The sequence below is a fragment of the Babylonia areolata genome, chromosome 8 (assembly GCF_041734735.1).
Source record: "Babylonia areolata isolate BAREFJ2019XMU chromosome 8, ASM4173473v1, whole genome shotgun sequence".
Lineage (NCBI taxonomy): Eukaryota > Metazoa > Mollusca > Gastropoda > Neogastropoda > Buccinidae > Babylonia > Babylonia areolata.
In genome coordinates, this window is record NC_134883.1 from 9,870,310 (window position 1) to 9,898,091 (window position 27,782).

Here is a 27,782-nt window from a genome sequence, read left to right on the forward strand (position 1 = left end):
CTTATTGCGTGGCCAAACAAGAAGGAAATAATAACGCGTTCGCAAACACCCAGTGAGTTTTCAAAGAACTACATAGAAACGCAAACCTTTCGCGCTCTTGTCACATACACGGATGGAGGTAGTGGAAGGATACAACAAAGGTGATACCGAGAATGAGGGTGAGAAGGAAGTGGGGGGGGGGGGGGGGGGAAAGAAAGAGTAGGTTTGGAGAAGGGGGATGAGAACGCGAAAGGTCGACGGGATTGTTGGAATCAGGGTTGAGGGAGGAAGGAAAAGGTAAATGAAGGGGGAGTAAGAACGAAGACAGACATACACCAAGGTTGGGGGTGCGAACAGTTACAGACATATATATATATATATATATATATATATATATATATATATATATATATATATATATATATATATATATATGCATATGCTGTCAATGTGCAAATCAGACATCAGCAGTGGACATAGGAAAAGAAAAAACTGGCTGGGGTATAGCCACGGATGTGAACAAGACGAATGGTTCTTTCTCGATTCACCCTACGCTTACATTAAATCTAAAGGTGGTAGAAAAGGAAATGGAACGATGGAAGGAGGAAGAGAGGGGGGAGGGAGGACAGGAAAGTCCCAATAGGACAGACACTGAAAACAGAGCGAGAGAAAGAGAAAAAGAAGAGGAAGAGAAGGGGAGAGAGAGAGAGACAGAGATAGAAACTGAATAGACACAGACTGACAGACACACACACACACACACACACACACGCGCGCGCGCGCGCGCGAACACCTTCACCCCCTTGACCACACCAAAACGAAACCTACTAAGCATGCCTCCACCTTTTCCCCTGTCCCCCATCCCACACGAACACACCCACACCCACCACACACACAACCAGCCTTCTTGTTATGTCGCTGCCCGTTTTAAAATGCAAATGCTGGAGAGGAAAAGCATGAATGGAGGGGCAGGCAGGGCGATTCCCATGCTTGTCAATGCCCCACACACAGCAGTTGAAAGCCCCTTGAATAGGGAACAAGCCGTGAGCCCCTTCATTCATGCAGGGCCCCCCACCCTCCCTTAAAATGGCAGGGGAAAAGACCCACAGAGGGTGGTGGGAGTTGGGAGTACGGATTGGGGGCGGGGGGGTTACGAGGGGATAAAGTTTGTGTTCAGTACTGTTTGCGTTTTTTGTGTTAGCCCAGAGAGTGGTTGTTCTCATCTTAATGATCTTAGATCAGAAAAAAAGGAAACAAATTGCTCTGTGTGTGTGTGTGTGTGTGTGTGTGTGTGTGTGTGTGTGTGTGTGTGTGTGTGTTTCTGTCTGTGTGTCTGTGTCTGTGTGCCTGTGTGTGTCTGTGTTTCTGTGTGTCTGTATGAGTGCGCGCGCACGCGTGTGTCTGTGTCTGTGTGTGTGAGTGGGCGCCTATGCTGCAAGAATGAACCATCTGTTAATGCATAGCATTGACTTATCTAATAAAGTAATATCATGTGCACCAGCGGGGCACGGAGTATATGCAAACAAAATGTTTGGGTTTTTTGTTGTTTTTTTAGGTTCTCCCCCCCCCCTCCCCCACCTCTCTCTCACTCTCTAACACACACACAAACACACACAGTGGGGAGTGGGGGGTAAAGAGGTGGAGCAAAAGGGAGAAAAGGAGGTGAGGGTGGAACGTAGGGAGGGTAATGGAGAGAATAAGAGAGAGACATAGAGAGACAGAGACAGAGCAAACGCAGCGTTCCTTAATGTGAAGTGACGACGATAATTGATTCCTTCCCCTCCCGACACGCCTTTGTACCTAGCCAACCGCAACCTTTAAAATCAATAAAGGTAAGCTGAGAACTGTACGATTCTGCTTTTTCCCCTTTTAAGTGGATGGGGGTTAGATTTTTAACTGGCTTTTTTATTTTGACTAAACCAAGAAACCTGAAGCTTGATGTGCGTTTCTGATGGCGCAAACCACTTGATCATGGTAACCGTTCACGCTTTTTTCTCTGTGTTAGCTTGTGCTCCAAGTTGGACAGCGTGGCAGTTCAGATAACAACAATAATTATTGCATGCTTTTGTGCAATTAATAACACATAGAGCCAACACCGCACTCAAAGTCAACAAGCGAATCCAGGCCTGGACGTGCTGACATGAATGCAACTCGATATACTGCAGTTCAGTTCGTAAGTAATTTGAAATGCTTTTGAAATGTAGTACTGCTGTATGTGGAAAGACTATGTTTTTTTGCGCGTATACAACACGGAAGAAAAACAACCATATTCCCCCCCCCCCCCCCCCTCCCGTCACTGGTAAAAGAACCACAACACAAGTTCACTCCTCTGGAATACGATTCTGCTATCGACATCTGATTCCTTTTTTTCTGTCTTTCGTAATTTCTTTATGAAAGATGTAGTCTTCTTCATTAGGTATTGTGCTTTTTGTGTTCAAATTAAGTCTGACTGAATTACGTGTCTTAAAGCACCAAACCAAACCAACCCCAATACGTTATGATGGAATGTCCAACAGAAAACGTAAAATGAAAAAAAGAAAACGTACCAGGAAGCTTTTCCGTTTTTAAAGCTTACACACTCGGAAAGTTTGAATTCCATTTAAGAACCAATATAATGCTAAACTATATAACTATGACATTATCTTTCTTTAATGCTGAAACAAAAGGTAATGAGTTCTTTAAATTCAGGATATATAATTTCAGCTCAGGCTACTTGTTCTAAGCCATTTGTTTAACTTTTGTTCAAAACATTTCATCAGACTAACATGGTCGCGTCCCGGGTTCTAACAACACTCTGCGTACCCCAACCACTTCTTTCCCACAGACCTGAACTCCCAGCCAGCCTGTCACAGCAGCGTGTCCAGGAAAATAGCCCTGGGTCTGGCTGCCCCTCCCTTCTCCCCCTGTCTCTTTAAACCCGGGTTGTTCACCTGTCTGGACTCCCACAATACAGGTTTCAAACATGACAAAGTTCTCCATTTCACGCAGCGGGGGTCTCTCCACGCGGGTTTTGTTGCCAGGTCGCTTGAGGGTGGGCCCGGGTTGTCTAGGTCTGTCGGCTTCAGCGCTGTCACCGGATGTATCGGGGTGCTTTTCAAGGGAACAGGCGATGCTAGACCATCAACAACATAGGACACAAAGCGCCTATACTTCCTGCTCTTTATCACCACGTACACAGAAAAAGATGCGCCCGGAACAGACAGTCTCTTTCACAATACCTATTTTCCCACCTTCGTCCTGAGCCGGGGTATGCAGTCGTCTGCCATCCTTACTGAGTGTCGGAAAGTTCTGATTCATACTCATGTGGACTTGTGGGCGGATACTGAATGTCAGCTATTCGGTGTACAGAAGAAAACATGCTTATTTCTGACTTAAATGTTTCGGCTCCAGAGTAAGCACTCAATATTTTTTTAATGTCTGAACCTTCCCCCCTCCCCCTCCCCCCTGAAAGAAGAGATGATGGGTCGTTTGTATCATTATACGGCGTTGCACTGAACACTGGCTGTGTCCATTTAGATAAAGGAATCCCTAATATCCTGTTTATTTATTTATTTATCTGTGTATTTATTTACTTATTTATGTACGCTTATCTATTATTTATTCACCTTTTTTTTCTTTTTTCTTTATTCTTTTTCTCAAGGCCTGACTAAGCGCGTTGGGCTACACTGCTGGTCAGGCATCTGCTTGGCAGATGTGGTGTAGCGAATATGGATTTGTCCGAACGCAGTGACGCCTCCTTGAGCTACTGAAACTGTTGAACTGAACATTATGAACCAATTAAAGGATTCCTACACTCAAATACAAATATGTTGAAATCTTTCACAACACAGCTATTTTTAACTAATGTAACCTGCCACTGTATAAAACATTTTTTTTATGAAACATGGTCAATCAAAACTTTTCTTGAAAATCTAATAAAGCAAACATCCAGAAAAAAAATCATAACTCTTTTTCCAATCCATTCACGACAGAAAAAAGAAAGGGGAAGACTGAAAGAGTCAGAGAGAGGTAGAGCCAGACTGGGGCATCACTATCAAACAAGACAGGGAGCTTACTCTGTGGATCGTTCCCCCTCCCCACCTGCGCGATAAAACACCCCCTCCGACAATATTCGGCCCTTTCGTTTGTTTGTTTTTTTTGTTCATAAATATGGTAGTAAAATATCATTATCAACGAATTGATCTTTGTCAGAAAATCTGCCTGTCTGCTTTCTCCCCTTCCTCCACCTCCTCCATCTCTCTCTCTCTCTCTCTCTCAGTGTGTGCGTTTGTCTCGTTCTCTTTCGCATGAACAAGTGTCTTGAGACAGAACCAAAAAGGCACACACATATTTGCACACGCACACACGCTCCACGCCTGTCTCACACTAATTAACTGAATGTAAAATATCAATCAGCGGCACCGATAACCATGTGTATGCATAATCATATCCGCATATGGTTGGGATTTACTACTTTCTCTTCTAATTATGAAAATGTGCTAAGAGCTCTCTCTCTCTCTCTCACGAACACACAAACAAACACACGCACAAAACACACATCCTCCTCACCCTCACCAACCTCCCTCAAACCCTTTACTCTCCACCTAACACCCCCCCCCCCCAGCCCCACCGCTCCCCCCCCCCCCCCAACCCCCTCCACGTTAAGACGTGTTGGCAACGTGGCCAGATTTAAGGAGGGTTCCGGCCGGGTGAGTGCACACACTGGGTTCATTGATAAAACCCTTTCGGGAGCGTATGTGTATGTCTTCCCTCCTTCCCTCCCTCCTCCCCTGATACCCCCACCACCCACCCCTGCAATCCACACGGGGTGCTCACGTTTCTCGGCCTGAGCCCTTAATCTGCTGTGAATGAATGAATCTATATGAGCTCATCCGCTTTTGCTTCTACAGTAAAATGCAGGACAAACGGCTAAGAGGGCTATGTCTGGAAACCAACAAACTTTTCTTTCTTTATTTTTTTTACATCTCATATTATATAATTATGTGTATGCGAATGAGTAAATGGCAAACGGAGAGACAGGAAGGGGTGGGGGGGCATAAGAAACAAAGACAAGCGATTGAGCTAAAGGAAAAGAGACAGACAGACAGACAGGCACACACAGACACACCGACACAGACACACACACAGAGATAATACAGAGAAAGGGGTGGAGGAGAACTCGACTGTTTTATTGAGGGAAAGCCCTCATAAAAAGGCAAAGAAAGCAGAAGACTATAATGAATAAAGAAGACGACGAAGAACAAGAACAAGAAGAAAGGGAGAATGGGGAAGAAGGGACAAGAAAAGGAGGAAACACTTGATGAAATTAACATCCTATCTTAGAGAGAGAGAGAGAGAGAGAGAGAGAGAGAGAGAGAGAGAGAGAGAGAGAGAGAGAGAGAGAGAGAGAGAAGAGAGACTAAAGACGAAGAAGATTACGACGACGAAAAAGGAGAAGAAACTAATGAAAACTGAAAATCAGTACCGAAAATATGTAGTCGTCTGAAAATTAGAAGAAAAATACAATTGATGATTAAAAGCAAAACCAGGACCCATTTTGTTTTCTTCTGATAAATAGAAGAAAAAAAAGAACGAAAAAAGCTTTCTTCCTTCCATCTACCCCTGAAGGTGGGAGGAGAGAGCTGGCCAGAAAGATAGTAAACTGTGTGTGTGTGTGTGTGTGTGTGTGTGTGTGTGTGTGTGTGTGTGTGTGTGAGAGAGAGAGAGAGAGAGAGAGAGAGAGAGAGGAGGAGGAGGAGGAGGAAGTGTTGGTAAACGGAGATATTGTTCTGTGGAAGAATCAAGCCTGTCCACTCTGCAATTTGGACTATGTTTGAGAATAAGAAATGTTCAAAACTTTCTCCTAAAGAAGTTTCTTTCACTTTTGAAATACAAAATACTAGTAGGTTAGAACGTGGAACTGGGAGAGAGTGGGGAAAGTGAAAAGAGAAAAGAGAGAGAGAGAGAGAGAGAGAGAGAGAGAGAGAGAGAGAGAGAGAGAGAGAGAGAGAGAGAGAGAGATACACACAGACGGACGGACGAACAGACAAACAGAAAAACAGACACAGAGAGAAAAACAGACAAAGAAAGAGACGGAGTAAGTAGTGTGTGTGTAAGGGGGGAGGGGTATATATGTATATACGCCTCCCCTCCCCATCCCCCCGTGCGCGCGCGCGTGTATGTGTGTGTTGTTGTTGTTGACATAATAAACTCTCTTTCTCTCTCTCTCTCTTAGTGGGGCGTGTATGTGTGTGTGTGTTTGTATGTGTGCGTGCGTGCGTGTCCGCGCGAGCGTGTCCGCGAGCGCGTGTGTGTGCTTGTCTGTGTACGTGTGTGCACGAAAATAAAATATATTCGATAAAAATCGGATCATATATATTTGACGAGAAGAATGTTGAACAGACAGTAGGAAGCGTGGGTAATGTTAAAACAGGTTGCCTTACGACTGATTCAAAGCAACTGAAGCTACGGTATATATCACAATGAAATGTATTTCGCCATTGGTCGTATTCGCGAGTTTTACCTGTAGTATGGATCTGCATCAGTTGATCAATCAACACAGATTACTCTAACATAGTCTTCACGCCTCGAAACTTCGACTGAAACATAGTCTGGCTGCCGAAGAGCAAGCAATTTTGACAGGGACGGGGGTGGTGGGTGGGGGTGGGGTGTTAAATGGATGAGAATATAAACCCTTCAAAGACAGCAACTGGGAGCCATTTGAATTCCCTCTGAGGGAAGAGAGCGAATTGTATGCCTAATAAAACAGCAGTTTCGTCTCCTGTGGACGCGCTAGATATCTCGGCAAAGGCAGAGAATTACCCCCCATGGTAAGTGATCAAGAAAGACCAATGACATTCTCAGCAGGAGAAATAAAAACCCACACAGTCCAATGATTTCCCAAAGCTGACTGAATGGCGATGTAAAGAACAAGAAGAAAACAATTCGTCGAAATGTACAGTTAAAATTGAAATATGACTGAAACGAAAGTAATAAATGACTGTCATACATAATGCATTTTGCACCATTTGCTTGGGGATCCAAAAGGAAAAAAAATACTTTCAATGCATCTGTCAAACATCAAACTGCCATAAACTGACGAGCTTTCATGATACAATGAGAGGATGAAAAGGTCTGTATCGATTTCAACATTCCAACTCCGGCTACACATGTACAGAAGAAAAAGGTGCGATTTCGGAGACATTTGTCAAAATTGTCAAAATCTTACATAGAACGGGGCGTTCTCTCTCTCTCAATATCCGACGCTCCTCTCTTTTCGTCTTTTCTCTGTCTTTCTGTCTCTGCCTCTCTCACCCCACTCACTCAACAAAACTCCCTATCTCCGTGTTCCTTCTTTTCTGACGATTTTCTTTCTTGATTTTTTTTTTTACCCCAGGGTTGCGTGGTAAAAACACCCTTGTTATTGTGCTTTTCTCAATACAACGGGAAAAGAATTTTCGTTCCTTAGTTCTCTCCCTCTCTCTGGATCTACTCTTGATGACAGATTCCTTTTTAATTCACAAAGGACAAACGGAGTGGTTTGTTGTTGTTGTTGTCGTGTGTGTGTGTGTGTGTGTGTGTGTGTGTGTGTGTGTTACTTCGTGTTGTGTGCGTACTTTGTGTGCGTTTTTGGCACTTGTCTGTGTTTTTGCGCGCGCTCTCCTCCCCCCCCCCCCCCCCCTCAAATAGACTAGTCTTTTTCACGTTTCCTTTTGTGGACTGACAGCCTGTCTCAAATCTCATGGAGTGAACGTCATATGGCTTAGCTTTTGGACCACTGAAATTTGAATCAGGAAAAGAAAAAAGTTGTCACCCTTGTTCACCATTTCCCCCTCATCAACTGACACAACAGAACCAGGGAAGAAACAACAAAATCAACAACAAAAACCAACAACAAAAACCAAGTTTTACATGTTGAAAAGGAAATCACCCGAAGAGCTGGAACTTAACCCCCCCACCTGCTCTTTTGCACTTCAGCCATTCATGAAGGATTAATGCGTCTGCCAACATGACATATGAGACCGGTGGAACTACGACTCGTCTGTAAGTTACACGGGCATCATTTCATTGGAGAGGGTAATTTTGATTTTTGTTGGATACCATCCCACACTGGATTCCGTTATAATGACCAAGCAGACAGGGCAGCAAAAAGGGGAGCAAAAAATCATACAGACAGTATAAAAGTATATTGCCCATTGTCATACAAGGAAATAAGCAATATACTAGAAAGAGACTTTTATAGGTGCTTGAATTCAAGTCTAAAACCTCGTCAGTTGACTCTCTCAGACTTTGGTCCGATTCGCAGACCAATTCTGAGTTTAGCTCTCAGACTATTATCAAATTCATTACGGACCAAGTATTGTTCTAATGTCAAGTGCATATGCTTTAGTAACCTGACAACTGAGCATATAATTTTTCACTGTAGTTTGATGAAGCCTTTTGTACACGATAGTTTTTGACTTTTTGCATTCATTATCAGTTGTTTCGCTTGTCAGTTTAACGACTTCTCTTTCACGAAGTCCTTTAAGTAATTTCCTGTAACTGTATTTAGAGTTGTTTTGTTGTTGGGTTTTTTTTTGTTTTTTTCTTCTTCCAAATTTCACCTACATTTTTACCCTCATTTGCCCAGTTTCTCCCAACCCTTCATTCATCCACATCTCCCACCCCTTCTAACCGATAATACTCAAATGTATTCATACATACTTTAACAAAATGTCTTCAATCACCGATATGTGTGACGGGACATTAAACAAAAATTCCTCCTGGAGAGGGTAAGTGAGGTAGAGAAGGGAGGAAGAAGAAGGGAGATATATGGATGAGAGAGAAATGGTAGTTGTGGAGGCAGCAGCAGCAGTATTCTTGTGTTGTGATGTTTTGTGTTCTGTATTGTGTTGTATTACATTGTGTCACAACCGATTTCTCTGTGTGAAATTCGGGCTGCTTTCCCCAGGGAGAGGGCGTCACTACATTGCAGCGTCACCATTTTTTCTGCCTGCAAGTGTATTTGTTTTCCAATCAAAGTGGATCTTTCTACGGAAATTTGCCAGGAACAACCCCCCCCCCCCCCCTTTTTTTTTTTACGTGCGTTAAGTGTACACGGTACACGGGACCTCGGTTTATCGTCTCAACCGAATGACTAACATTCAGACCACCACTCAAAGTCCAATGGAGGGGAATAAAATACTGGCGAGTCTGGGATACTAACCAGTACAAAGTAGTAGTGGAAGTGATCGTAGTTGTAGTGGTAGCAGCAGCAGCATCAGTAGTAGCAGTAATAAGAGCAGCAGTTGTAGTAGCGTATATAGCGGTAGCAGCAGCAGCAGTAGTAGCAGTAGCAGCAGCAGCAGTAGTAGTAGTAGCAGAACTTTCATTTAATGTCTTTTCCAATAATCATATCGAGAGAGGGTGGAGGGACACAATCTTACGACATAAGCACACACTTTTTTGTTTTGTTTCGGAATTTTTTTTTTAAAGTTGTTTTGTTTTTTCTGATTCTAAGCTTTGTACACACGCGTCAGTTTATAATCAAAGCGTTCTGGCCAACGAATCTAACAACCACCAGAACAACAGTGACGACGATGACAACAACAACTGTGACCGATCATGACGTTCTCACATGGAATCTTCGGAACCTGTTATTGCACACTTGATCTTCACTGAAACCACCAAGAAAGCTTTCGAATTCAGATACCTTTGACAGCTGCATCCGTATACTGAATTCAGTTCAAAGTCATCTAAGTGTGTGTGTGTGTGTGTGTGTGTGTGTGTGTGTGTGTGTGTGTGTGTGTGTGTGTGTGTGTGTTCTTCAATACTCACGATCGTAAACGCAAAAATAATTACACAAATAAACAAAGCAAACAAAAAGAAAAAAATCCTTAAACCTGTGACCGGTGACAAAGGTCAATGTCAAAACAATTAAATACGTCCAACAGATACTGATTATTCCCACGCTACTGTGTCAAAATGGTTTTAAAAAGTCTGAAATCAATGACCAAGCACTGTCCACGCGGACATACAAGACAGACGGAAGACCGAAACAGAACACACACACACACACACACACACACACATGTACGTCCAGATTCTAAAGACACAATTTTGTTTTACCAATACCATTCATGTACGTCCAGATTCTAAAGACACAATTTTGTTTTACCAATACCATTCTTGTTATTCACACAAAACTCTTTACAAGGGTCATACAATAACAGTCAACCCTGCCAAAATTCCCGGTTGATAAGGAAATAAAAGGAGATCCCAACCAGGTAAGCTAAGTACAAAAAAGACGAAAAAGAAAAACGACCTCAGTTTATCAGGTAAAGTGAGTCACTCGGTGTGCGGCAGGTAGTCATAGCGAGGACAGTCGGATGTGACTCATACATCGGGGGTTAAGACATGCGAGACAGACCTGGCAGGAGGGACAAGCGGGCTGACGTAAAGTTCTTTCTCAAAACACACACAGGCACACAAGCACGAATACAGAAGGATAAAGATTTTAGGCATTGCCTAGTCTTCCAATCTGTCCTTGTGACAACAAAAACAGTAACGATAAGACGCAACAATAGCAACAATGGTAAATACTACTACTACCACTACTACTACTACTAATGATAATTATAATACTAATCAACGGACCATCATCATCATAAAAATATAATGAAGGGAACACTGTCACACACTCACACCCACCCACCCACACACATATGCACACTCATCCCCAAACACACACACCCTTATGCATATACATATTTGCACCTGTACCCATATGCATGCATATGTCTACATGTACATACAGATATGTATGCATATGCATACATAAACATAATTAGGTATCAAATCATATTGTAGTACATTATAGATCATATTGTTGTACAATAGCAGAGAGAGAGAGAGAGAGAGAGAGAGAGAGAGAGAGAGAGAGAGAGAGAGAGAGAGAAGACGCCACAGCCAAAACAAAACGTCGAAAAATAATGATTGGAGATTGATAATCAGAACTAAGAACCTATTTCTGACGATTGAAATATTGCAAAGACACCCGTGACTCCTCTCACTCATCACCTAGTTTCGCTAAAGTGCATCTGTGTGTGTGTGTGTGTGTGTGTGTGTGTGTGTGTGTGAACAACGAAAGTGGCAGATGAGGTAACAACAGTTGATGTGTATGCAAAGGAAAGCGAAGAGCCAAAAGGAAAATTTCTTTACATTATGAGGAAAGCTTGCCTTCTTTCCCCCCCTCCCCCCTCTCTCTCTTTCTTGTTTTCTCTCTCTCGCTGCACAAGGATAATGGCAAACAAGTAACCATAGCTGACGTATGCAACAGAAAGCAAAAAGCCGAGAGGAAAAATTGTCTGCGTTTTGAGAGAAGCTTGCCTTGTTACAAAAAGGCGCACGTAACGCGCACGCTCGCGCTCTCTCTGTCTCTGTCTATCTGTCTCCGTTACCAACTTACAAGAAAGGCAAAACTGGTAACAACAGTGGCTGTGACAAATGCGATGGTGAGCGAAAAGCCGAAAGGAAAGCTGTGCATTTTAAGAATGTTTGCCTTATTTCATCTTCTTAGTCTCTTCGTTTGTCTGTCTGTCTCTGTCTCTCTTTCGTTCTTTTTTTCTCTCTCGCTGAATAAACAGAATGGCAAAAGGGGCAACAATGAGCTGGCGTAAGCAATGGAAAGCGATGAGCCAAAACGAAAGCTTCCATGCATTGTATAGAGTTGTTGAAAATCTCTGTGTGTGTGTGTGTGTGTGTGTGTGTGTGTGTATGTGTGTGTGTGTGTGTGTGTGTGACGACGTGGGTGTTAGACATGACTGTTGTATAGCAAAGCTTTTTGTGATACCTGTCCTTTACCAACACCACTTGAAACCCGTTTTAAAATGTCTGCATAGATTTCAGAGGATGCTTTTCTTTTCAATGCCGTATAAACATACTGAAAATCTAAAATTCATGGATGATAGTGGATATGTGGAAAACTAGAACTTAAGACCCACTGTACGTGTCCACGGATAACATACAGGGTTTGAACTAATGTGTTTCCTGCTGGGTCCACTGGCTATCACCCTTGTCCGACTTCGGAGAAAAGTGATCTTACGCATCGTGATCAGTATGTGCGTTGACCTCGCCTCGAACAAGCATGAAATCTTATCATGCAAGTGACCGACCAATTGTTTTACGCTTGTTGTTTCACCGTCTGGTTGTGTGTTGCGAGCATGTGTGTGTTTCTGAGCGCGTGGGCGTGGGCGTGGGCGCGCGTGCGCGCGCGCGCGTGTGTGTGTGTGTTTGTGTGTGTGTGTTTGAGAAAGAGAAAGAGACAAACAGACATACATACAAAGACATAGAGAACAAACAGACATACATACAAAGACATAGAGAGACGGAGAATCAGACAGAAAGAGAGAAAAGAAGAAACGGGAAACAGAATCAGAGACAGACAGGAAAGGGAAAGGGGTAGACGGACAGACAGACAGGGATCAAGGGACAGAAGACAAGACAAAGATAGAAAGGGCAAGCTATACAGTGCCAAACAGACGACAGACCGACGGAAAAACTGTGTGATTAGTAGCATTCATCATTAAATACCAAGGTACTATTTTGTGAGTGTGTTCACTGTCGATATTTTCGCAAACAGATGGGCCGATTTTGACCGTGCTTTCTCCAACGAACACAGATTTTCAAAATTTCATCAGAAAAGATATTAGTAAGTATTTTTGAAATAATGAATAATTGCCTCTTCAATCTGTCTCTCTCAAGCTCTTTCTGCTCTGTCTTCCAACATATATAGGACAGACAATAAAATCAGTAAACTTTCGATAAATCACCAATCACAGCTGAAAAAACAAACAAACACATCTACAACTGTTCATGCTCATGTCATAATCTTGAGGCGAACAAAATATTGTGGCACATACAGAGGGTTGCATTTCTACTCTCTTTCTCTTCTTTCTTCTCCCCCTTCTTCTGTTCCTCCTCCTTGTCCGCTTCTTTTTCCGCGCTCATAATATGTAATCCCCATGCTCACTTGCATAGATCTAAGAGTGAACTTCTACGTGTAAGATCAGTTTTACCCAGCCCGCCATTTAGGCTGCCATACTCCGTTTCAAAAAGTAAGTTGAAAGTTGGAGACTTCATTCTGGGCTTGATAACGTCCGAATGAATAATAGATCGCTCCATACACCGGTCAAAATATCTGAAATAACCTCTTACGCATACTACATATTTATCGTTATCATTGCTGTTATTTACTGTTGCTATCATCATTTAATTATCATTATTATAATAGTAGTCGTGGTAATGGTAGCTTCATTATCTGGTAAGACAGTGGATTTGCACTATTGATAATATTATACTTTTTATCCATCACTCGGCAAACCGAAGGAGAAATGGAAAAAAAGAGAGAGAAAGTGAGATACAGGAAAGGAGGGAGGGAGAAAGAAAGACAAGCAGACAGCAGGCAGACCACTAGCGTTGACAGTGGCTCTCGACCCTAAGAGCCATGTTACACAGTGCAGGGCGTGACAAGCTGTTATCTTTTGTTGTTCCGTTGTCGTTGTTTTGTGGTCCTCAAACCACCTTATGGTGTTTGTTTATAAACCCGGACACAGGGAAGACTGCCAGTCAAATGTTTAAGTATTTCAGGTGTAGGTTTATGTTTGTGTCACGCGCGCGCGCGCGTGTATGCGTGCGTGTGACTGTGTGTGTGTGTGTGTGTGTGTGTGTGTGTGTGTGTGTGCAGGCGCTCGCGTGAGCATGTGCACAATACAGAGAATGGCACTTGCTGGTATCTGTCATTGCACCCGCCCATCTGATGATACATTATGCATCAAATAAATCGATAATACGCGCATACATCTGTAGATTTCAATCACCCCCCCATCCCCTATATAGTGCCCTGCTCACCTTTATAGTACCAAGGATACCAGAGACGTGCCGAGGCCACGTAATCAAACAGATGAGTCACCCCGTAAGAAGACGGTACGTGACAGGGCTCGGGACACAGGGGCAGGGTGGGGGGCAGGAGGGTAGGGGGGAGACGACACGGGGAAGGGGGCGGAGGTGGGGACCCCCACACGGTGGGTCTCCACAGTCGCGGGGGGAGGGGGCGGAAACCTTGGGGCGGCCCATGACCCCCAAGGCCTAGTCCCGCACCCCTGTCCAGTCGCTCCAGCAATGGCAGCTCCCCAAGAATCGACATGCCGCTCACCGGAGATAAGGCCGGAACAGGGGGCAGTGCACACACCCTAGAGTCCAACATCGTCGGGGTGTGGTGGTGGTGCTGGTGGTGTTGGAGACGAGGCGTGGGATAGGAAAGCACGATGGAGCTGAACGCATATACTGACACATACACCTCTAAAAAATCAATAATAATAATTCATTGAAACATTTATGTCCATCAGTTTTCTTTTCAGTTCTTGCTTGTGCAGTTCAGATTTGTCGCAATCGCTCTTTGGTCTGAGATGATATATATATATATATATATATATATTCAAATGTTCTTTTTTCTCTGCCGTTTTTCAGCCGGTGCAGCACGTAAATCACTTCAACGCATACAACTGACCGCAACAAAGCCAAGCAACATTTTCTCCTGTTGATTCAATAAAATGCAATGTGTTGATCAGCATAACCCTGCACGAAAGTCACACAACACAGAGAGTATGTATTCCACTCGGTTTGCACAGAACCCACACGTCAAGCGGCAATTCAACCCCAGTCCCTGCCACAATGACATCAGACGACTGCCGATTTGTTGTTGGCTGTGCTGCGAAAAAGAAAACCATCTGCTGCAGACGTGGATTGCACAGTTCGTGTATGTTTCATTCAACGTGCACGCAGCCGTCCCGTTATGTATCACAAACGATCAGAAAAATTTGAATCCACGCACAAACGCATCCCACTACTTCAGTCTATCATCTCTTTGTGTTGTCCATTCATTTATCACATGTGATTTTTTTTTTCTTTCGAAGTGAACCTGCAGTCCCACAAACGAGCCACCTGACGACTGGAACGCAAACTTGTGAATTGCCGGTCAGACGGCAGCACAGAACAGGTGAGTGAGAAGAGAAAGAAGAGAAGCTCCGCCAGCCGCTATCGCCCCCTTTTACCTGGGAGCCTTGAGAGCACCTGAATCGCTCTCCACTCCATCGAGACACGCACCGACCCCTTCCCCTCCCCGTCAGCTGTCTTCTCATTGGCTGGCGTTGACCTCGAACCTAATGTCAACACACTTATCAGCCAATGGGCGCGCGGAACGGATTCACACATGATTGCCCCTTGAGCGCCAAGCGTTGCATTCATAAAACCGACGGAACTGCCGTGTCGACACAAGTAAACAGCGAGGTCTTCTACACTCCGACGTGCGACCAGTTTCATCGGAAGCCGTGGTGGTGGAGAAGGTGAAGGGGGTTGGGTGGCTGTAAGCTAGTGGCGGGGAGTAGTCTATTCCCCCTTTCAGCTTTGCTTTGAAAGGCGAAGACAGGCCTGCACTTTTCTTCTTCAATAACAACCAAATATCCGTCTGCCGTGAAGCTCGTTTCAGGGACAAAATTGAAAAAATAAACAATCAGTTAAAAATCTGTTACAACGACGTGTGGGGAAAATATCTATAAAAAAGGGGGGAGGGGGGGGGGGGAAGAGGAACATGATACAATGCACAAAATGGACAAGGGGGAAATGGGGATAAGACAAAGCAAATTTTTTTTTTTTTATTATTATCGAGGGTAATGGATAAGCAAGTAACATTACTTTTTACATCAGTCCAGTCCTCGCCCTAAATATGGACTAAAGTTAAAGAAGGAAAAAACGAGCAAAATGAAATAACAAAAAATACAACTAAAACACACATCCCTATTTCTCGATTACCACTGACACACTTCGCCGCCATCGGCCACCCAGAACAGAAAAGAAAATACCATATGAAAAAAAAAGTGCGAACACCAAAGCGGAAACACAAAGTCCCTCCTTCGCAATCAAAGCCCCCCTCCCCCGCACGCACGCACGCGCACGCACGCACACAAGTAAAGCTGTGTTTTCTAATTTGTCTGAATATAGCAACCTCGGAACTGAGTGAGAGACAGACAGACAGACAGAGACATAGACAGAGACAGACAGAGAGAAAATGGGTCGGGGAGACTCACACTTTTCAGTTGTTTTTTAATATACACACACACATACACACACACACGCACGCACACACGCGCTCACGAGAGAGAGAGAGAGAGAGAGAGAGAGAGAGAGAGAGAGAGAGAGAGAGATATCTGCTTCAGCATGCAGGCACGAACTCACAAACACAAATCGTATACTACTATCCCCGCCCCCCGAACTACCAAACACACCATCCGTTTTCCTTTACAACTTTGCTTTTTTCCTTTACACAACAGAGTCCCTAAGGAAGACGTGTATCGGCTTCATCCGATGTGCCTGCCTGTCTGTCTTAATAACTAACACTGAGTCATAAACAATGATGTAGGTCTCTTGATATTTGAAAAGATTATCACTGTTTCTTCTGATGTAGGTATCAGGCGAAGTTTGAGTGGATCTGTTACATATCGGCACCCCCCACCCCCACACAAAACAATAACAGAAATTGCCAAGTGATGCAGCGATCGATGGTCTTGAGAAAGTGTTCACTGTTTCTGATGAAAACGGAAAACAATATAAATGAATGAAATTAAATTTTAAAAAAATAAAATAAAATAAATAAATAAAAAACAAACTAGACGTTTCTTTTTTCTTAATACGCAACAAATATATCAAATTTGTACTGTACAAACAAAACAAACACAAGACGAATCCAACACCTGCCCAACTGTCGGGGCCGTCTGACAATCGTGAACGAACCGAGCAGCGGCGTGCTCGGGAGGAAGGAAGAGGAGTCGGTTATCAACAAGGGAAGAGGAGGATGGAAAAGCGATTACTCTTTCCACTGTACAACACAACAAGATAATTGTAACATTTTTCAGAAGCTTCCACCGTGACCCCATGACCCGAGCTGTCAATCAAAGCGGTCGGATAGTGTAAAGACGGTACCGGATCCAGCGATTGTTTCGCACTTCCTGTGGCACCCCTGGTGATGTCCCTTCCCCTCCCACACAAAAGTGGAGACACAACCAGCCACAGTGGGGGACAACCAGGCCTGTTGACAACAATGTGAACGAGCAAGACTCCTTTTTTTTCTTTTTAGTCCTCTCACCCTGCGACCTGGGAGGCAGCGGTCGTAGTCTTCTTGGAGAGGATATGAAGTGTCCACCGCATGTAACTGTTGCTGGTTTTTCCAGTGTTTCTATGGACTTTGGACTGTGAAAGAACGGATCCAGATTAAAGTATTTAAAAATATATATTGCGCATTTCATTCAGACTGAAACATGCAGACAGTTCAGCTATGACTGAAATAGTACCAGTGCTTTCATTTTCATTTTCCACCCAAGCATAAACTGCGGTTATTCATTTATTTTATTTGTTTGCTTGTTCTCATTAGTTAAAGAACTGAGTAAAGGCAGACAACAAAGGGATTCCTTTTACAGAAAAGAATTTACAATACCAAAACTGACTAACAGGAATTCGTGTGAAAAGTCGCTATTATTATTTGATGAAAAGTATTACCGACGTGGCAATCACACGAGTGATACAGCATCGAAAACAGACTCTAGAAAATAATTAAACCAAGACCCCCGGGCCTTATTTTGTTTTTGAAATGTATTTTACAAAATATACCACGAATGAAAAAAAAAAGGTTGCCCCCAAAAAGAAATATTCAATTCAAAGCCAGCATTCATTCTGTAATCTAACCGTATTCACGCGCAGGCGGCTCAGCTGAAATTGTATAGTCTTCTCTCCCCCGACCTATCTATGCAGTAGACCCAATCGTAACGCATGAAGCAAAGCCATGTCTATGTGACGCATGAATACGACACCCCACCCCTTCCTCCCACCCCCCTAAAAATAACAAATAAATGGTAATGAATTACAAATAAAATAAAAAGTGGAGTAACTCTAACCGGGCCACCTGGAGAACATAAGCAAATTATCTGACAGTCAGATCAGGTGTTAAATTTTGAAAGGTGTCAACGAAATTTAAGACAGGTTTTGATCGGTGCAAGAGAAGAGAAATATGACCCCAGAGCTGTGGAAAAGTCAGTAGAACACAGATGGTATCAACAACAGCAAGGACCCTAATTATTCATCGTTTCCTGTTAAGCTTCTTGATGTAAGCCTATAGCTGTCTGCCCACTCCGAGTATAATTATCATCTTGCTGTTTCCCACTCGTGATCTTGTGTGCCTGCGTGTGAGAGAGAGAGAGAGAGAGAGAGAGAGGGGGGGGGTGAAGAGAGAGATAGAGAGACAGACAGACAGACAGACAGTGTGCTAGAACGAGAATGGGGGATAGGACATAAAGCGGGAAGACGGACACACACACACACACACACACACACACACACACACACACACACACACACACACCCCACTAATCTCACCCTATCTGAAATGGATCTCTCTGCCGGCCTAAAACAGAATGAATAGGATATAAAGTAGGAAGACGGACACACGCATATGCACACACATACACACGCACACACACATACACACGCACACACACTGGCACACACACACACACACACACACACCACTTTTCTCACTCTATCTGAAATGGATCTCTCTGCCTGCCTAAAACGGAAACACACACACACACACACACACACACACACACACACACACACACACACAGGTACAGAGAGAGAGAGACAGAGAGAGAGAGAGAGAGAGAGAGAGAGAGAGAGAGCGAGCAAGCAAAAGAAAAACACACACATTGTCAAAAATAATTTTAAAAAACAACAACCTAGTACTCCCCTATCCCCTCTCCCACGAACACCTTAGAGTAAACTTTGTCCTTGTCTTCAGGAAAAGGGATTTCAGCCAACTTTTGTGAATGAACCTTCAACGAACAACCACTCATTCATTCACCTTGTTCCACACGCTTTTTTTCAGGGTGAGGCGGCGGGAAGGGGCCGGGGTGGGGATGGGGGGTGGGGGGGGGGGGAGACTGGGATGGCTTCGTTAATGAATGAAACCATTACAATGCTGCCATGTCTACGCATAACACGCTCCACAGTGCTTGGCGTTTGTTTTCACTGCCACCGAGCCCTGCTAGTTCCACTGCTAATGAAATGAAATGGGGGTAGCGTAATGGTTACAGGTTTGTGCGTTGGTGAGTGGATGTGTGTGTGTGTGTGTGTGTGTGTGTGTGTGTGTGTGTGTGTGTGCATGCGTGCCTGCGTGCGCGCGCATCTGTGTATGAGAGAGAGACCGGGTCTGACACAGAAGAGAAGATTGAGAGAGAGAGAGAGAGAGAGAGAGAGAGGGGGAGACAGACAGACAAAGAGGACTGTTCCTCATTATGGATTCGTCATGCATAAGAAAATGGCCTGGCCATATTTACGTTGGCAGTAAGTATGACATAAAATAAACAAATTCAGAAGATCTACTCTGGCGACGGACTTAGTGTGTGCGTGCGCGCGCGCGCGCACGCGCGTGTATGTGCACCTTTGTGTAAGAGAGAAACAGGGTCGGAGACATAAAAATGTCACGACAGAGAGATGTTACAACTATTCCTCGCTCAACCCCCTATCCTTTGCAGCACCAAAAGAACAATGGTAATAACAACCGCAACCACCTTCCACTGCCCACCATCGTCGTCGTCAACACAATTACACCATGTTCAATGTTCATGCAACGTGCGAAGCAGCAATAGCCACCAGTGAAGACACGCTGACGATGGGTTTATATAAGAGGATCCGACCGAATCGACCTAACGCTCATTGCATCCCATGTATCGAAATTGACAAAGCTGCTGGCTGACCTGCTGGACCAGTACGCCCCTGCCACCAAACGCAGGGTCTCCCAGCACCCGCCATCACCGTGGTTCTCTGACGTTGACCCCCAGTCGCTGGAAGCAAAGCGAGAGCGTCGCAGAGCCGAGAGACAGTGGCTGAAAACGAGCCTCACCGTTCACAAACAAATATTTCGGGCTGCCAACAAAGCTGTGAACAATGTAGTACACGCTGCTAAAACTGCATATTATAATGCCAAAACTGCTGCATGTACCTCCCCCAAAATGCTGTATTCGATCACCAACAAACTCCTTGGCAAATCCGACCCCTCTCCCCTTCCCACCAACATCCCACCCTCCCAACTTCCACAAGCACTTTCAGATTTCTTCACCAGTAAGATCCTGGACCTCCGTCAGACTCTTGACTCATTCTGTCACCTTTCTTTGGCACTCCCCTCATCTCTTTCCAGCCTGTCTCTGTTGATATTGTCAAGAGAATTATCTGACAGTCAAGCATTAAAACATGCGAACTTGACCCTCTTCCCGCTTCCTACCTCAACCATTGCCTTGACACACTTCTTCCAAACATCACTACTGTTGTTAACAACTCTCTTCTGTCTGGCTCCTTTCCCATTGTGTTTAAGTCTGCTATCTTACGCCCACTGCTCTAAAGGCCTAGTCTCGATCCAGACTAACTAAAGAATTACAAACCCGTTTCTAATCTTCCCTTTTTCTCGAAAGTCACTGAGAAAGTTGTCCTTGCTCAGCTTCTCGACCACTTCAGCACCAATAACTTGAATTACACATTTCAGTCTGCTTACCGCACCGGTCATAGCAATGGGACAGCCCTTCTCAAAATTGCGAACGATTTATTAACTTCTCTTGACAACAACGAAATCTCTATTCTCTCCCTCCTTGATCTTTCAGCCGCCTTTGATACTGTTGATCATCAGATTCTCCTCAACCGTCTGAATCGCATTTTTGGAATCTGCTACCTTGCTCTCTCATGGTTCCGCTCTTTTCTGTCTGACCGTTCCAATGTTTTTTTCTGTTTGCGGTCTTTCATCCTCCCCTTCCGACGTACAGTTTGGTGCCACAAGGCTCCGTGCTTGGGCCCATTCTGTTGGTTCTCTATACACAACCGATTTCCACCATTGTGAATTAACATTCGTTGTCCCACCATAGCTTTTCCGATGACAACCAGTTGTATCTATCGGGACCTCCGTCTCTCCTTCCCTCTCTCAATGACTCAACTCAGGCCTGCATCTCCGATCTGATGACATGGACGACTTAAAACAATCTTAAATTAAATGAGGATAAAACTGAAATAATGATTATCACCCCACAAAGACTTTGCCACTCAGTCTCTCTTCCTTCCTCAGTGGCACCGACATTCCTCTTTCCTCTTCCGTCCGAAATCTTGGTGTCATACTCGACCAGTCTCTTTCCAATCAGCAGCATTTTGAAACTATATGCAAATTGTGTTACTTTAAAATTTGCAGAACTGCATCCATTCGTCCTCTCCTGACTGAAGATGCAACCAAAACTCTCCTCTGTGTCTTTCTGCTGTCCCACCTGGATTATTGTAATTCCCTACTTGTCAGGTCACCCAGCTACCTCATTGCTACGCTTTAAAATGTCCAGAACTATGCTGCTCGTCTTGTCTTTCGTTCCTCTGAATTTGATCACGTCTCTCCTCTCCTTCATGCTTTACACTGGCTCCCAGTACAAGAAAGAATTACTTACAAAGTCGTCTCTCTTTGTTTCAAGTCTATTGAGGCTTCTGGTCCACAGTATCTTTCTGATCTCATTCATCCTTACATGCCCTCATGCCAACTCCGCTCTTCTTCTGACACCTGTATGCTTAAGATCACCCACCCCCACCCACCCCCCTTCCCCCGCTCGAACCAAAACGTATAGCCAACGCAGTTTTTCATACCAAGCCCCCTTTCTTTGGAATCAACTTCCTCAGCCTCTCCGTCACTTTTTCCTCGCTGCAATCTTTCAAATCCAGCTCGAAGACCCCATCTTTCCCCCTCCTGAATAATTCTCAACAGCTCATCCCATTGCAGTATGAACTAAAATGACTATTAGTGAGTGAGTGAGTTTTGATACTTTCAGAATTTGTTGGTTGTATTTTTCATTGTGTACTATTTACGATTGTGTGCTATGACTTGTGTGTGCGTGCGCGTATGCTTGTGTGTATTGTGTGTGTGTGTGTGTGGGCGTAGGGGGTTGATGAATAATCTTTAATAATGTTGGGTATCTTGTGTTCAATTTTTCCTATTTGACATTTATTTGTTCTATTTGTAAACACCTAGGGCTTATTTTCAAGTTAGGTGTAAATGCTCATAATAATACTACTTCTGATATTGAATTGAGTGTGCGGCGGTGAATCTTGAGGAGACAACTTAGCGACTTTCGTGCATATGAGCGAACGTTTGACTGAGTTGTATCCAGTGCTTGAACTCTCCAATGAAGAAGCAGACAGTGTGGTACAGTCAGGGCTTTCCCCTCTGTCTGAACCCGCTTTTTGCGTTGTCTTTGATCTCGTGATGTTGAAAGCATGCCAAGGTCAATCCTGGTCAGTCAAACACTTTCGTTAGATACTGTGTTAATCCACCAGACCTACGCTAAACGCACCAAGACGCTGAAAACGTTTTTCTTCAAGTTCAATTGACATTTTCAAGACTTACTCAAAAGAATCATCCGTACTGAGCCCAACGACATCGAATATGGTTGGCGGCTCGTGCGAAATCATTGCCCACACACACACGCGCGCGCGCGCGCACGCACGCACACGCACATACACACACACACATGTGACATGTCTATCATAATTTTTTTTCTAAACTCCTAATAACTGAAAAACAAAACTGTCCAATCGAGAACTCTGACTGTGCATAGGAATTTTTTTTTTTTTTTAATTTTTTTTTTTTTTTTACAAAATCATACTTTACAGACTGCGCGACACAGTATCCCTGAATATAGCAGAAATTGTGTATCTGAAAGTGATTGTGAATACACAAACGCACGCACGCGTGCGCGCGCGCGGTCACACACACACACACGCGCGCGCGTGCACAAACACATCAAAGGTCTGATATCCACGTGCTCTTTTTGATTAGTTGCACACGCAAGCTTGAAACTGAATTAGGAATAGACAAATCTACAGAGAAGATATAACCTTTATCATAAATGAATGCATTTGGAGATGAGTTTCACTCTTGAATATCTGAAAATATTCTTATCTTGAAAATCTCTCAACTTTGAACACAAACACGACTCTCTCTCTCTCTTAAATCTGAACGTGTGTGTGTGTGTGTGTGTGTGTTGTGTGTGGAGAGAGTTGAGAGGAGACTCAATCGAGACAGACAAGAGTAAAACACGGAGATAAAACGCAGGCAGCTGTGAGGAGGGCACGCCCACATCAGAATGAATGCATGCCAATGTGCGAGCGTGTGTGTGTGCATGGTGTGTTACAGTCTAGTCTAGTATACAATAGTGAGTGTGTGTGTGTGTGTGTGTGTGTGTGTGTGTGTGTGTGTGTGTGTGTGTGTGTGTGCGCGCGCGCGCAAGCGAGCACGCGTGAGCGTAGGTATATACGTGCGACGGGTTACATATGATACTTTTAGGGTTTTTTTCCCCCATTTTACCCGGATAGCGGAATAACGTGCAGGCAGAGTGACCAAAATCTAAAGTAGTGCTGGAAAAGGTTGTGCAGGAAGGCCGAGCCAAGTCAAGGGACCCCGATAAGCAAATATTTGGAAGACGGATTTCTTTCTTTTTCTTCCCTTTTCTCTTTTTTTCCTTCTCTCTCTCTCTCTCTCTCTCTCTGGGAGTGAGTTCGAGTTCACAAATGTGGAAGCAGCTTTTTCAAAACAATTGTTGATCGGAGAGCATTTTTTCTTAATTACTCCTGCAGGATCATCTGTGTCTAATTAATTCTTATATGTGCTGAAAGGTGATGACATGCTTGAAACAACGATGTAAGTTTCATATGTCAATTTTTTTTCCCAAGGCCTGACTAAGCGCGTTGGGTTACGCTGCTGGTCAGGCATCTGCTTGGCAGATGTGGTGTAGCGTATATGGATTTGTCCGAACGCAGTGACGCCTCCTTGAGCTACTGAAACTGAAAACTGAAACTGAATATATCGATTTTCTGTACTTTATCTTTATTTCCTTCATAATGGGCAACGACATTGCATCATTCGGAAACGCGATCGGTACATTTGCACCGAAGTTGTCGAACTTGTTGAATAAAGCAAGCCGAAGAAATTCCGTGCAAACCGTGAACCTTTCAACATCAAAGTTCACAACGGCCTGGAAGCCACGGCGTTTGTCATCTTGGTCAGTCTCATCACACTGATCACAAACAGTGCCCCGTTCTGCATTTACAGTTCAGCGTGCACAGGAGTTCACGAGCTGCGTACAATTGACAGTCTTTGTGTGTGAAGAAAGGTATCATTCCGAATCATGAAATCTATTGGCCGGACCAGCAACCATTTCCTTTCGTGACAGTGCCTTTCCTTCCAACTAACAGCCTGTCGTTGCATCCACCGCCAGATCTGCGATTCCTGCTGCTGTTGTCTGGGCAAGTTGAGTCCAATCCAGGGCCTGGTTCCATGGAGAATTCACAGCGGACCCCTGCTGACAACCAGTTCGAACAATCGCAGCCGATGGTAACCAAACTGAACAAATTGCTTGAAACGATGCACGATAGGCCTACGAGTTCTCAGTTCACTTCAACGTTTAGAGGACGATATCAACGAGAAGTATGACCGTTTACAGGATCAACTTATTTATCTCCAGGACGCTGTGACGACGCTCCGGACATCCTTGCAGAAGACTGATGTGCATCTTCACCACGTAACAGAAGGTCAGAAATATCTTGACTCCCGACTAAGACAACTGGAGGGGGAAGCTGAGAGGCAGGAACGCTTCTCCAGTCGATCCAACCTATTGTTGCATGGCATGCCTGAAGAAAACGGTGACTCGTGAGAGGTGTGTGGAGAGAGTGATCCAGTACCTGAATGAATATTTCTCTCAGAAACAGTGGACTGAAAACTATATTGACCGTGGACATCGGCTTGGCTCACCATCTGCCAACCCCAGTAGATCACACCCAGGCATGGTGAGGTCCACAGATGGAGAGACTATATGAAAGTCCTGACAGACCGTGAAGGCAAAAACCGGATGCGGACCGCCGACGGCTTACGTGTGGCAGCAGACCTGACCAGACAGCAGAGGGGCACCGTATTATCATAAATATGGATAAATCCAATGATGTTATTTTCCGTAATGGTGGTTATCATGCCTTGACAGAAAAATGTTTTTTTGATGGAAATGAGCTGAAAATTGTAAATATGTATAAATACCTTGGTATCTTTTTGTCAACAAAATTGACTTTTGCACACACTATGTCTGACCTTGCAGAAAAGAAAAAAAAAAAAAAAAAAAGAAAGAAAAAAAAAAGGAACGACAGCAATCATTGGGATGTTTTGGCCAATTGGTGGACATTCGCCAGCTATCTTTTTAAGCTCTTTGATTGCCAAATACAGCCAATCTTGACATATCGGGCTGAAATCTGGGGTCTAACACAAAATCAAGACCAAATCGAAAGAGTTCACTTGTTTGCTCTAAAACGATTCATAGGCGTAAATAATAAAGCTCCAAAACACTTGATATACGTGGAAACAGGAAGATACCCTTTATATATTGCAACACATGTAAAATGTGTAAAATTCTGGTTACGAATTGCACAGATGGAAAAAAGTAGATATCCAAAGAAAGCTTTTGATATGCTTCTGAACCTGCAGAACCAGAATTATGTGACTTGGGCATGTAAAATTAGACATCTTTTATACAAATTTTTAAAAAATTTGGTTTTGGAGAAGTTTGGGAATTTCAAGGGGTTGGTAACTCGGAAATGTTTCTAACAGCTTTCAAACAGAGACTTATCGACTGTTTTAAACAAGATTGGAATGCAAGTTTAGAGTCTCGTACATTCTATGATGTCTGCGCCTCTTGTAAAAATTCTTTTTCACCAAGTTGTCATTTACTTCAAACTGCCAACATCAAAATTCGTAGCGTTTTCTCAAGATTCAGGATTGGAATGTCTCCACTGAATTGTCATTTTTCACGGTACAAACGTGATGTGAACAGAAATGTTAACTATCGTTTTTGTGCCAATGTCCCAGAAACAGAACTTCACTTCTTGTTAACGTGCTGTAAATACAAAACTATCCGGAAGGAGCTGATACCAGAAAAGTTCTACAGACAACCATCCATGTTTAAACTTGCCCTTCTGTTTGCCAATGTAAACGAAAGAAATGTTTGTAATCTGTCCCTTTTTGTATTCAAAGCGTTAAAAATTAGACAAACATGTATGAATGTGATTTTATGTCGATATTCATTTTTTTCATACTATGTTCACTCCATTTTGTGGGCAAATGGCCTGACAATTAAACTGTCCTGTCTCTCTCTCTTTCTCTCTCTCTCTTTCTCTGGCGCCTCGAACTTTCGTGAATGAACGGACGGGGCCGGCAACGTCGGGAAGAAGGGTCAGTCTCCAGTAACACAGTGGCGCATGGGGCACATAACACACAACAGAGAACAATGGACTGCGAGATGATCTCGCCATCTCTTCACAGTTGATGTATGTTTATGGGAATCCTCGATCCCCTTCCTGTCTGTACCTTGTGCGTGTGTGTGGTGTGCTGTGGTGGTGGTGGTGGTGGTGGTGTGTGTGTGTGTGTGTGTGTGTGTGTGAGAGAGAGAGAGAGAGAGAGAGACTGCCAGCTGGAGGTTCTGAATAGTCTGTCGTCTCAAATCAAAAATGCTCTCAACTCTGTCTCCCTCTCGCCCTCTCGTCAAACACACACACGCGAGCGCGCGCGCGCTCGCACGCACGCACATACACACACGCGCTCTCACCTTGATCCAAAATGATTGCACAAAGGTGGTACCATGTTCCAAAGTGATTCATTCAAACTTCAAACCAAACCTTAAAAGAAAAACATTTTGATTTCCCCTGCACAGCCAAAAGGGTTATTTGCCCCTCTCCATTGAGAAAATAACAACAACAACAATAATAATAATAATAATAATACAGAAATAAGTTAAATCTAAGAAACATAAACCTCTGAAGATGAAAAACAAAAAACAAATTATACTTATCGTTCATTGTTGTTTATTTGTTTTAAACAATGTGCAGTCTGTACAAAATTATCATCTGGTACATTGTGTGGCCCAAATCAAGTTATTCTGTTCTTTAGTCTGCCGCTCTGATTTCATGGACGGCATCATTTCCTTAAATTATGCAGATATCAAATCATTACACTCTGTTTGATGCAAACAACGTATCTTTTTCTGCCCATCTGCCTCAATCTCTCTCTCCCCCTCATACATACACATGTTGTATATATAATTATGGATATAGATAACACACACACACACACACAATATGAGAAAAAACACATACATACACACACACGCAGAGAGAGAGAGATGTTGACATTCATCATTCTCGCAGTTCTACGGGGAAGGCGACATGAAGCTGAGAACATGATGACAAAGACTTATTTATTTTGAGCATCTATACAACCCACGCATGAAAAACTGACTTGTAAAAGGCAAGCAACCATTAAGCAGTGAATCCCACCTCTAAAAACAGCTGCAGGCAGATTAATTTAAAACGAAAGTGGAAGGGTGAGGGTAGTGGATGGCGGTGGGGGCTGCCTTTTGGCTTGCAACATGACCAAAAAGGTGTTGACAACAATTCGGTGTGAAAAGATTGTGCTGAGGCCGTGTCAACAAGGGGTGAGACGGCGACGTAAGGCGTCTGATGGTGAAGGTGGGATAAGGACAGCAGAAGCATGGGAGGATATAAAAGAAACAGCTTAAATAAAAAAATAAAAAAAACAACTAGAAAATCGTTTTCGTTTTATTTCGCTTGTTGTTGTTGTTGTTGTTGTTGTGTGTGTGTGTGTGTGTGTGTGCGTGCGTGCGTGC

The 27,782-nt window shown here is 43.8% G+C and overlaps 1 protein-coding gene across 2 annotated transcripts in view; it reads right to left on the reverse strand.

The window, feature by feature from the left end:
- The window catches only part of LOC143284529 (uncharacterized), a 95,926-nt gene that overhangs the window by 40,053 nt on the left and 28,091 nt on the right, over positions 1 to 27,782 (reverse strand). Inside the window, exon 1 of one of the 2 annotated variants that reach the window (XM_076591239.1) lies at positions 13,846 to 15,147. The exons of the other annotated variant lie outside the window; for it this stretch is intronic. Coding sequence (XP_076447354.1) covers positions 13,846 to 14,200 — 355 coding nt within the window. The 5' untranslated portion in view covers positions 14,201 to 15,147. Of the gene's footprint in view, positions 1 to 13,845; positions 15,148 to 27,782 lie in introns of those variants that run through there. 2 annotated transcript variants of the gene reach the window in all.